The sequence below is a fragment of the Hevea brasiliensis genome, chromosome 10 (genome assembly GCF_030052815.1).
Source record: "Hevea brasiliensis isolate MT/VB/25A 57/8 chromosome 10, ASM3005281v1, whole genome shotgun sequence".
In the NCBI taxonomy this organism is placed as follows: Eukaryota; Viridiplantae; Streptophyta; class Magnoliopsida; order Malpighiales; family Euphorbiaceae; genus Hevea; species Hevea brasiliensis.
In genome coordinates, this window is record NC_079502.1 from 5,159,783 (window position 1) to 5,172,194 (window position 12,412).

The 12,412-nt window shown below is 35.3% G+C and overlaps 1 protein-coding gene across 2 annotated transcripts; it reads left to right on the plus strand.

The window, feature by feature from the left end:
- Nucleotides 1-410: 410 nt before the first annotated feature.
- On the plus strand, nucleotides 411-3,115 carry LOC110638848 (polygalacturonase 1 beta-like protein 3). Of its 2 annotated transcripts, XM_021789559.2 has the most exons (3): nucleotides 411-528; nucleotides 703-931; nucleotides 1,064-3,115. In XM_021789559.2, the coding sequence occupies exons 2-3, from the start codon at nucleotides 866-868 to the stop codon at nucleotides 2,885-2,887; spliced, it is 1,890 nt and encodes a 629-aa protein (XP_021645251.2). In that variant the 5' UTR covers nucleotides 411-528; nucleotides 703-865; the 3' UTR covers nucleotides 2,888-3,115. The 2 variants fall into 2 exon arrangements, with proteins under 2 accessions (XP_021645251.2, XP_057984976.1); XM_058128993.1 differs by having other exon boundaries at nucleotides 512-931.
- The last annotated feature ends 9,297 nt before the right edge of the window (nucleotides 3,116-12,412 follow it).

Below are 12,412 nucleotides of genomic sequence, written 5' to 3' on the forward strand. Positions count from 1 at the left end.
CAGAGTGACATTAGACTAATCGGATGTCGACGCGTGTAATTTTACGCATACTTTTAAAACTTTTTTTAAAATTTTATCAAATTAAAATTTGAATTTAAAATTTTATAGTTTTAAAAAATATTTTAATATCATTAAATTAAAATTCATTGATTAATGCTAATTATTAATTAAATAATTTGCAATTTCCTTTTTTCATCAAATGATTTTGTTATTAATATTTTTGAAGTTTGGGTTTGGGGTATCCTATATATTTATTCGAATAAATTGCACCATGCATGCTCTATCTATTATTTTATTGATTGAAGTGACATTGGATTTTGGATTACATGAAAATACATTATAGTAAATTTTTTTTGGAGCTTTATTCCATTTGATAGATATTTTTTAATATACTTCTAGAAAGCTAATTACATGGAATTTTAGAAGCTACTTTTGTAGTTGCAGAGTTCGTTCAATAGAGGCTATAAATAGTCCCATTCATGCTCATTCCTCTTCAGAGTTCCAACAAGATCCTATGGGTAACTCCTGGTATCAGTCTTTTAAGCCGTTAGCATTCTCTTCTTTCTATTTTCTTTATGTCTTGGCTGTTTTCCTTCATTGCCGCATCAACGTCAATATTTGCATTCACACACAATCTTTCGCAATCACTGATTTGAAGCTGCCAAACCATTTTAATCAATCATGGACTTTGCTTTGCTGCAGGTGAATGGTGATGCTTAACCGAGGAGAGGAGCCTCATTGTCAAAGCTCACCAACCAGACCCCAAAATCCACTCCTGAAAAAATGAACTCTCTTTCTCTATCCCCATCCGTCTAAACCTTCTCATATACTTCTTCACTCTCACTCGTCTTTGCTTGAAAACAACATGCAGACTCACCTCATCAGCCCTCTCTTCTTCTTCGTCTTCCTTTGCTTCCCATTCTTGCTCAATGTAAGCTCCCCTTTTGTATCATTTACTCTTCTGAATCGTTTCATATTTTTTTTTATTCCTTACTTGTTTTCGTTTCTAATTATTGTTCATGTTTTTGTATTTATGGTTGGTTTGGTTTCTTGAATAATGCAGGTGAGTTTAGCCGGTGCTGCTAGGGTGCTGCTGGCCGGGGACAACCCACTTACGCCAAAAGCATTTCTTATTCGGTATTGGGACAAGGAGATCCACAATAATTTACCGAAATCTCCATTCATTCTATCCAAGGCATCCCCATTGAACGCCGTGGATGCCGCCACTTTTACCAAACTCGCAGCCCAAAACGCACTCTCCACTAAGTTCTCCGCTTTCTGCTCCTCCGCCAATCTCTTCTGCTTCCCAGATTTAGCGCCCAGCTTCGAAAATCACAATGGAAACTCCAACTTTGCTGTCTACCTCAACAAGAACTTTACCAATTATGGCACGGGTGTGGTGAACGGAGTCGACTCGTTCAAGAACTACTCAGATGGCGACAATCTTCCTGTCGACTCTTTTCGCCGATACGGCCGCACCTCCATCGATAACAACGAAAAATTTTCAACTTATGGCTCTGAAGGGAACGTCGTCGACCAAAGCTTCAACACCTACGGTGCCCATAGCAGAGGCGGCGCCAGCGAGTTCAAGCAATACAATGAGCAAGTAAATGTCCCAAATCTCCGGTTCTCGTCTTATTCCGATGATGGGAATAAAAAGGCCCAAAGTTTCTCCAGTTATACAGGGGACACAAACTCCGGTAGCGAATCATTCACCAGTTATGGGAAGAACGGGAATGCAGTCCCTAATGAGTTTACGAACTATGGAGAGAACTCGAATGTGATTCAGTCGGTTTTTACGAATTACGGCGAGAATAGTAATGGAGCTAATGATACCTTCAAGTCTTATGGGTTCAATGGGAATGTCCCAGAGAACAACTTCAAGAACTACGGTGCTAAAGGAGATGGTTTTGATACCTTCATCAGTTACAGAGAAAAATCCAATGTGGGTGACGATTCCTTCCAATCGTATGCTAAAAGATCAACTCAAGGAAATGTCAATTTCAATAATTATGGGAAATCATTCAATGAGGGGAGTGATACCTTCTCAGGATATGGTGAAGGAACAGATGGGCAGAAGATTGGGTTCAAAGGCTATGGAGTGAACAACACTTTCAAAGATTATGCCAATAAGAAGACTGTCTCTTTTTCCGAGTACAGCAATATAAGCTCTACAGCTACTACAAATAAGCTCAGTGGTAATTTGGTAAATAAGTGGATTGAGCCTGGCAAATTCTTCCGTGAGTCTGAGCTGAAGAAGGGTAACGTGATGCCAATGCCGGACATTAGAGATAAAATGCCACAAAGGTCGTTTTTGCCCCGGTCGATCACCTCAAAATTACCATTCTCCACCACCGAGATCACCCTACTCAAGGATGCTTTCCACGCTGCAGAAAATTCCACCATGGAGAAGATAATTATGGACGCTCTTAACGAGTGCGAGAGAGCCCCTAGCCCCGGCGAGACCAAGCGCTGCGTGGGCTCTGCCGAGGACTTGATCGACTTCGCCACCTCCGTCTTAGGCCAGAATGTGGTGGCAAGTACGACGGAAAACGTGAACGGATCAAAGAAGGACATCATGATCGGATCAGTCAAAGGGATAAACGGTGGAAAAGTGACCAAGTCCGTATCTTGTCATCAGAGCTTGTTCCCTTACCTGCTCTATTACTGCCACTCGGTTCCCAAAGTTCGGGTTTACGAAGCGGACATCTTGGATCCAAATAGCAAGGCAAAGATCAACCACGGCGTTGCCATTTGTCACTTAGATACTTCCTCTTGGAGCCCCACCCACGGAGCATTCTTGGCTTTGGGTTCGGGTCCGGGTCGGATCGAGGTGTGCCACTGGATTTTCGAGAACGATATGACTTGGACCACCGCGGATGAATAAGCTTGGCGAACTTGGTTTCGGTTGGCTTTTGTATTATCCTTGTTTGGGTTCGAACCCCCGGCTAAAAAAGGTTAGCCGGCGGCTCGATCTTTATAAAGCTTGGTTTAAATATCAGAGTATTTATAAGTTGTGGGTTTCTTAATTATTAGAGACAGGGTTAAGTCGTTTTGGGAAAAGCTTATTATTATCAACCATAAATCTCTTAAATAATAAATCTCTAATTGATTATGAGATCTAGTTAAACCCTTTATGCTTTTACTATTGATTTCACATTAATTTGTTATTTTAATTGAATTTTTAAGCAGTCAACTTGCACCTTGACAGGAAGCAGTGCAGATTAGGATATGCAGTAGCACAAACTTTCATGAAATAACCCTGTAGATTGGATTAACAAAGTTAACTAATAGATTGGATTCTGCAACTCTTTTATCGTTTTAATTTTGATATAAATTAAACTTATTAGTCTTAATTTTGATCTAATAATTAAAAGCATATCACTCAATTTAATAAAATTAAAATTAATTAATTAAATAACTAATCTTTCATTCTTTATAAGCTTTTTAAAATATTTATAATATTTCGATATAAATTATTGCTCAAATTTTTGTTTAATTTTAGACAATATAACATGCAATGTCTTTGATAGTTTGAACTTTGAAGTTAAAGAAGAACTTCTTGTCCCATATGGGTTTCTAAGTCGTTGTACTTTTTCTTGGTTCTCTGTTTTTAGAATAAAAGATGATGACAAGGCTTATCCATCTTTTGACATTAGATGTGTGCTGTCACTACCAGCTTCTCCCAGTTGACTATGACGTCCATGGCTGCTAGTGGTAGTTCCTTTTTCCTTGGAGCAGATTAATAGATGATGAAGGAGCGACTGAGTGAGAGAAAGAGTTCGAGTTTTGTGCTAAATTCGTTTTAATCAATTTCATTTTGAGTTATTATATCGATTTCTTAGAAGGAGATTGAAGATTGGAACATAATTTTATCTTAATAAAAACTTATTTAATTTCTTTTAATTTTTTGTGTTGTTTTGATTCAATATTGTGAATGGGTTTTCCATCTTAAACCTTAATCATGCTTGAGTATATTATTTTACAAAATATTTGTTCAATAATAAACAATTTTATTTTAAAGGCTTAATCCACTAAAACCAAAAAAGGCTCCCCCTTCATCATTTTCCTTTCAGTGTTGTAGCTTTTTATTTGTGTTCTTCTAGTCTTTTCTCAATTTTAATTATAGAGTTTTTAGTTCCTTTCTTTAGGATGGGGCTTTTGTTAGATACAAAAGGAGACTCTGCATGTTGTAACTAGTCCCTTTATGGGTTATTGTGTAACTCTTCGAAGCAAGTATTGGCTAACAGTTGGATGTCGGTACCATTCCTAGGCACCTTTGCCAAGCTCTTCCTGGTATCGTCTAGCATGACCCTAGTCCCATTTGCTCTCTAGTTTGCTACTTTTTCCTTATTTTCTTTGGACTTGCATGTATTGAGTAGGGTAATGTTGCTCCCTTGCATGGTTAAACTACAATTGCCTTGCTAATCTCCACAGAAGTTGATGAAGAATCTACCGGAGAAGATGATGTTGAGATTGGTGGCCAATAAAGGTTGGATAATCAGGTCTGCATAGGGTTTTAAAAATTGAAATTTTTTCATTTCTAGGGTTGGGTTTAATGTAACAGTTTTTTAATATAGGCTTGGGCATTGTAATCCATTTGATATACATTTTCTACTAAAAATAATTGTATCTACCTAAGAAAGTAATTTATAATATACTAAAGTATATAAAAAATATTTTTTTTAACCGAAAATGCTATTAGAAAGTATGAAGTATAAATTAATTAATTTTTCTTAAACTTGATCTATTATGAATATAAGATATGAGATGTATGATAAGGCCTATCTATTAAAATCTAAGTATTATAATAAATTTATAATGTAAGATCTTAATATGAAGAGCAGAGCAAATGGAAATAGGATGAAATTTACTAAAGCACAGCTGCCTGCCAATGTCCTTAGATTTAGCAGCTGCAAGAAATCACACGTTTCTAAGGACTCATTAGTCAAACTTGGCAAATTGAAATACCAAACAGGAAAGTTTGGTCTCCCAGCTGCACAGTTGTAGAGAATGTGAAAGAAAAGAAAATGCAGGCCACAATTAATGGCATTATCTTGGGAAGGCATCATCATCATCTCATTGAATTTAATTATCTATGCTTCCTTGTTTTTCCTTCATAGTTTGTCACATTCTTTGACAAATCCTATTCTTTAATGGGAATTTTTGCAATTTGGGTACAGGTTAATTTACTAATTAATTATTTAATTTCATTATTTTGTCTAATTTGCTTGCTTATTAATCCAATAATTAACGTATTTTTTATTTACTAATTAAATACAAACTTTAGAATAGGGATTTTATTACTGTGTATTTACACTTTATTTGTTTCGAAATATATATATATATAAAATATTTTTTTATATTATTTTCTAAAAAAATATTTTTTATGAAAATATTTTCTGTTATTTAGCTGCAATGTTAAATTTATTATAGATGCTTATTTTATGTATATATAAATATTTTTACATTTTAATAAAATCATCAAAATTTAGAAAATGAAAAAATGACTTCCATTTAAAAAAAAAGAAAGTTATTTTCTTTAAAAATAACTTAATTTTTCTTTTAACTAAGAAAATATTTTTTATTGACTAATTTTCTAAAGAGTCATAAATATTAAAAAATATAAAAAATATAATTTCAAGTAAATATTTTTTCATGAAATAAATAGAGCCTTAATGATAAAATAATTAGCAAATGAAAGATAAGTCACCAATGAGATTGTTATGATTAGCACTATACATTAGTAATTTTGTCCATTTTTATCTATTATATTTGAGTTTTTTTTTTCTAAAATTATTTGTTATATTTAGAAGATAAAAAAATATTAACTATTTTTTAAAATTTTATCCTTTATCTCAATTAAATATAATAAATATTTATACGAAAAGTAATTTGGTGAAATAAAAGGCAATTTAATTAATTATTAGTATATTTTTATGAAAAATAATATTATCTAATCATTTTTTTAATTGCCTAGTAAAATCCAAACACGATGAATAAAAATGAATGGAAGGAATATATGTTAAAAAATAATAAATAATTTAATGAATTTTAATTCAATAATTAAAATCACTTTTAAAACTATAAGATTTGAAAAATGAGATAATACACCCATTAATAAGACTTATTTATTGAGCGATCGTAATTCACATTTAATGGGTATTTAGTATCAGATTAATAAATTATAATTATAATTATAATTATTATAATTTTAAACTTCTTATTAATATTATTTAGATGCTTAAAATGATTTTATTAATTTTTAACTTAATTACTATTTATTTTTTCTTTAGAAGCTAAATATTAATCTTCGAGTTAATTAACAAGACCTTATACCAAACATATCTTAATATTTAACTAAGGATGGATCCATATGAAAGATAGTGGGTCAATTGATCCATGACTTGTCAATATATATATATATGGAAAAATTCTAAAAAAATATTAATAACTCCATTTAAAATTAATAATAAAAAATAATAATTTATATAATTTTTTTATAATGATATAAAAAGTAAAATATCATCAAATAAAAAAATACAAGAAATTTTTTTTTTTTGTTTGTGTGAAATTTTATGTTAATTGAAATAAAAAAAATAAAAATCTTTTTAATATTATATTTTGAGGAAGACTTAATTATTTACTTTAATACGATTTTTCGTCTTAATTTCTTATTTTTCATATTTATAAGAATCACATATTTTTTTATATATATATTTTTTAATTCTTTTTTATTTTATTTTCCATTAATTGTATGTGTGCTGATTAAATGTGTTGCTTTGGAGATGAGTTGTCAGAAAGGAAATTGACAATATCTAAGCTAATCTAGAAAGCAAAAAATGGATAAAACAATCAAATTACAGCTGATATTTGCTCAATATGCTTTTGTATCAACGACTTGTAGCACATGCAAACCCAACATGATTGTCGGAGGACCAACTCTCTTCTGCCTTCATTTTCAACTTTAGTTCTTTTCATGCACACATAAGGAAGGAAATCCCATCACTTTTGAAAAAAATTTCACATTTATATTTCAAAATTTAGGGAATGTAATTAATAAGTATCCCTTCAATGTTTTACAAGTATGTTTTCTGCTGTCATCCTTAAAAGTGAGGTATTTATATTCATTTTAAATTTTATTTTATTTTCTCTTATTCCTAATAGTGGTAAATGGAAATGTACTCCATTAATTAGGGCTGTGCTTAGTTTTTGAGATGTTTGAACTAAATTGAAGAATTGTATCAAATTGAAGCTATTTTGATACTTTAATTTGATTTTAATTTTAATATAAATTAAATATAACATAATATTATATTTTATTTCTCTATATTTTTTTAATAATTTTAATTATAAATACATTAAATTACTCTATAATTAAAAATTATAAATGTATTATTATATATATTAATTCATAATTATATTTATATCTTACAGTTAAATATTACATAATTAATAAATATTTAAAATATATATTATATGATATTTTTAAACTATTATATTATATAATATATTTAATATTAAATTATATATGTACTTTATAATTTAGGATTGTATAATTTAAAAATAGCTAAAAATATATTATATAATATATTATATATTAATAATTCTATTCAAAGGACCAAAAGGAGAATATGCAAGTTCAGAGGTAGAAAGGAAAGGATTATGGGTCATTTGAGTGGAAAATGGGTTGTAAGAAACAGTAGCCTCTGTTGCCTTACGCAAGTTTGCTTCAACTTGGGCTAACTGTTTTCTTAACCTTCTGATTTCCTGTTCCTTCCGGTTAAACTCCGCGCCAAATCTCCTTTGCTGAATTGTACCAAACATGGCTTGTCAAACACCTAACCCTGTTGCTGAAACCCATCTCCAAACCCCTTCTCCCTCTGATATTGTTAATCTCACTTCTTCTCTCTCTTTTTCTTCACCTATACGAAGGACCTTGTCTTCCCGAATTGATAATCTTGTAGAAATATCTACATTACCTGAAGATGCTCAAGTTGGAGAATCTCTCATACCTCTTATCAGTCCCTACAATATTTACAGACGATCTAGATCCCTAACCAGATCTATTAGTTCTCTCATTTCCTCCAAAAGATCTTTATCAAAAGAATACGTTCAGGCTTCCAGAATGGATCAGTGCTCTCTTCAGAGCTCATCTGCTGAACAGTATGTGACCTTAGAGATTCCTCCTAAACTTATCCCCAGATGGAGACAAGAAGGATTTTCTCACCTCCACTTTGGAGCCGTTAGACTTATCCTCAGTCTACATGGAAGACGTGGGCTTCCAGTAACAGCAAGAGTGTCTCTCCTTGATACGAGGTTCTTACAGTATGAACATGCAGTGATAGAGACATGCCTTACCACTTTGCATGCTGGAAGTGTAGTGTTAACGTTTTTCCCAAACTACAATCTCTCACTCAGAGATCCACATCTCAGCACCGCCTTAAAAGTCCAAATTCAACTCACTGGTGCAGCTCAAGTCACATCCTCCATGATGGCTACATTACACCATCAAATTATCTACAGGCTGCAAAATCATGTAGTAGATCTATCTCAGTCATCCGTATCAAATGACGCTCTGCTCGTGTTAGCAGATACTAAGACCACCCTAACAATTGTTCAGATACCTAGGCAACTGCCTAGAAATGAGCTTGAGCAGCTCATTCCGAAGGATTGGTTAACCAATTATGAAAGACTTCATTCAACCTCTCAGCCAATCCAGATCACAGAATCCTCTTTCAGGAGAAATCCTGATGGAATAGTACAGACTTCCTTTCAGCCACCACGGCATTCTATAGGATCTTTGCCTGTATTCCAGACCATGATGGTCCAGCCATTAGAAAAGGAACAAGAAGATTTTCCCATTGGAGCAGTAACACCTGACAACCATTACATCTATCCTCAGAAAATAGATGGTCACTGTCCCTGGGATCTCCCAGGATCTGGAATGTGCAATGAAGACTGTGATTATTGTGATAACTATTGGGAAAATGAATATGACCATCCTTTGTCTAATAAAAATTGGAGGAAGCTTATCAAAAGCATGAGAAAGCCTCTTCCCGACCTCAGTAAGTTCTCAGAAGAGACTATCTAGATAATAGCCCATGGATTGATATCCATGAGGAAACTAAGTAGAAAAAGCCTCCTCCCATCTATGAGCTTGCCCTTGAGATCATCAGAAAAGAAGGAAAGAAACTACCTACTCTTAACCCAGTTCTTCTCCTCCTCCTGCACTTCCTTTGGTGCAACCCTGTATGATGTTCTCACCTACCTCTTATGAAGTAGATTTCCCCCATTAGCACAACAGACAGACCAGCAAATCAAAATCTCTACCAGACCTTTCATTCACTCAACTAAGGTTGATAGTAAAGGTCAGATAACCCTGATCACTCAAGCTGAAGAAGTTCTGAATTGGCAAACAAAGAATGCAGCTGTTCAGAACAAAACATTACAACGAATTGACTCCAAGATTGACCAAGTTCTTACTAGAACTCAGCATATTGATCAGAAGGTCGATTCTTTCACTGCATTTGCCCAGAACATGTATAGAGATTTGCAAGGCAGAATTGCCCAGCTTGACAAGGATTTAAGATCCTCAATCCAGCAAAGGAGATTTGGCGCGGAGTTTAACCAGAAGGAACAGGAAATTAGAAGGTTAAGAAAACAGTTAACCCAAGTTGAAGCAGACCTGCGTAAGCCAACAGAGGCTCCTGTTTCTTACAGCCCATTTTCCACTCAAATGACCCATAATCCTTTCCTTCCTACCCTGACCTGCATATTCTCCTTTTGGTCCTGTTAACTACTCATATGATCCACCTCCAATCACATACCACCCTTCTCCTTTGTTCAGACCTGCTCCAACACCTACCAGATATGAACCAAAGAGCCCATCTTCCTCGGAAGAGTCTCATCCACCAAAAAAGCAGATTGATAAAGGAAAAGATAAAATGTATCCTGATCCTCCTCCACAGCATATGGTGTCTATACCATCTGAATCAGAAGACAGCTCTTCAGATGCTTCGTCTGACAGTGAGGATGGACGAATGGATATCACTACATTGCTCATGGCTGATCCTCAACCAACTGCATCTCAAATAGGCCCTTCTCCAACTACAGATTCCACTAGTGGCACTACAGGCCCTCCCACTGGGCCTCCTCAAGCCCAAGACCCACATGTGGAAATGCCAGAAGATGATCCAATCCTGGATTTTAATCTTCCAGGAGCCCCACACCAAGCTAGGCCCAGCTCCGGCCCATGGTTCACACTAGACGACATTCCCTCTTCAAAATGGAGAGATCGTCTTGCAGAATTTAAAGCTTGGCTCGATGTTCAGATGCTTCGAGAGGATGCTAATTCTCACACTGTCCTCAGAGAATTTATCTCTCGAACTACTGGCACATTACAAGACTGGTTTGCCTCCATTGGAGAATATAATAAAGCCCAGTTTTGCCATCTGAATATTATACAAGCTGTCAATGCTATTTTTGCTGAGTTTCTTGGAGATGCGTCTTTATATAGCAAACAGCTACGACAGGAGTTCTTTGACATGCGTTGTTGCTCTTTAAAGAGAACAGATATTGAAAGGCATTATCAGCGCATGGCTCAGCGCTATTATTTATTAAATGGGTATAATGATGTCAATCTCAGGCATATATACATTGCTTTTCTCCCAGAAGTATTACAACTTGAACTCCACAGGAGCATCGCTGCTACCAGAAAAGCAATAAATGCCATCACCATTGGAGAAATCCATCAGATGACCTTGGCTTGCTTAGATAAAATGTGCGAGCAACAGAAGTTGTTCAAGGACATCATTGACAATAGCAAGGCCTTGAAGAATATATGCCAGAAGTCCCACCTTGCCATCAAATGCAAGGAAAAGAATTGTGAATGCAAACCAAAGAAGAAGGGACATTATAAGAAGTATTCTTCTGGGTTCAAACCCCCTTTCAAGCAGAAGAAGGGAAGAAGATCAGTCAGATACTTTCAAAAGAAAAGAAAGGGTACAAAGAAGTCTAACAGGTGCTACATCTGTGTCAATCAAGGTCACTATGCCAAGAACTGCCCTAAGAACCCTAATAAGGCAGTCAAGCTTCTACAACATATACAGCAGGCTTCTCACATCTCCCTGGAGCATGATAATGTTGAATCCCTGTTCTCTAAACAAGATGAACTAGATGAAGATACAGTCTTTGCCCTCGGAGTAGACACTGGTTCAGAACAAGACCATTCTTTCTCTTCAGAAGAATCAGGATCAAATACTGAAGCCCATTACCCATCCTACCTGGCCTAACATATCCAATCCTCCCAATCGACTCACGGCCCAGACACTATTCCTATTCTTTTAGTCCCGCTTCATATTCTTCCCAGCAAATATGAAAGGCCCATTAGTGTCATTGGTTTTCTAGATACCGGGGCTCACAAAAGCATGATGAACCCAGCTATTTTACCTTCAGAATACTGGGTCCCTCATGAAGAATACTTCAAAGCAGCAGATGGGAATGTTTTCAAAACTAGCCTCATCACCAAGCATCTAATTGGAATTCAGTTCTTCCCCACTTGTATCATCTAGACCAGGGTTATCGGGTCGGATCTTCCTGACAAAGATTTGCTGATAGGCTTTGACTTGTATCAACAAGCGAAGCATTTGAAGATCCTACCAACAGGATTAAAATATAAGAGGAATTTTCAGCCATTCACCTTTGTCCCAAGGTTATATTCTCTGGCTGATGCCTCAGCTGAGTTCCAAGAACACAAGGAGCTCTTCTTAAGATCCTGTGCTGATTTCCATGCACATTTTCACCATCACCACCCCCTGTGGAAAAACCCAAAATTTTTTGTCAACCTTCCATTCAAACTCAATGAGGATATCAACCCAACAAAAGCATCACACCCGGGGATGAATCCTACAGACTTGGCTCTAGCCCAAGAAGAGTGTAAACACCTTCTCTAACAAGGTCTCATAGAACCCACTTCCTCTTAGTGGGCCTGCCAGGCCTTTTATGTTGAAAAAAGATCAGAACGACTAAGAGGAAAGAAAAGACTTGTCATTGATTACAAGCCCCTCAATCATTTCCTTCAAGATGACAAGTTTCCATTACCAAAGCCTGAAGCCTTGTTCGCTCAACTTCACGAGGCCCATATTTTCTCTAAGTTTGATCTCAAGGCTAGTTTTTTGCAATTGGGTATTAACCCCTCTGATAGGCCCAAAACTGCTTTCTGCATTCCTATGGCCCAATACCAATGGACAGTCCTTCCATTCGGCCTTAAGACGGCCCCATCAGTTTTCCAAAAGGCCATGACAAGGATATTTGAGCCCATACTTCATAGTGCTCTTATCTACATAGACGATATTCTTCTTTTCTCAAAAGATGTTACGGCCCATAGGACACTTCTCTCTACATTTCAATA

Coding starts and splice junctions, on each gene's coding strand:
- LOC110638848 (XM_021789559.2), top strand. CDS start 866: ATGCAGACTCACCTCATCAGCCCTCTCTTCTTCTTCGTCTTCCTTTGC. Junction 932..1,063: donor GCTTCCCATTCTTGCTCAAT/GTAAGCTCCCCT, acceptor TGAATAATGCAG/GTGAGTTTAGCCGGTGCTGC.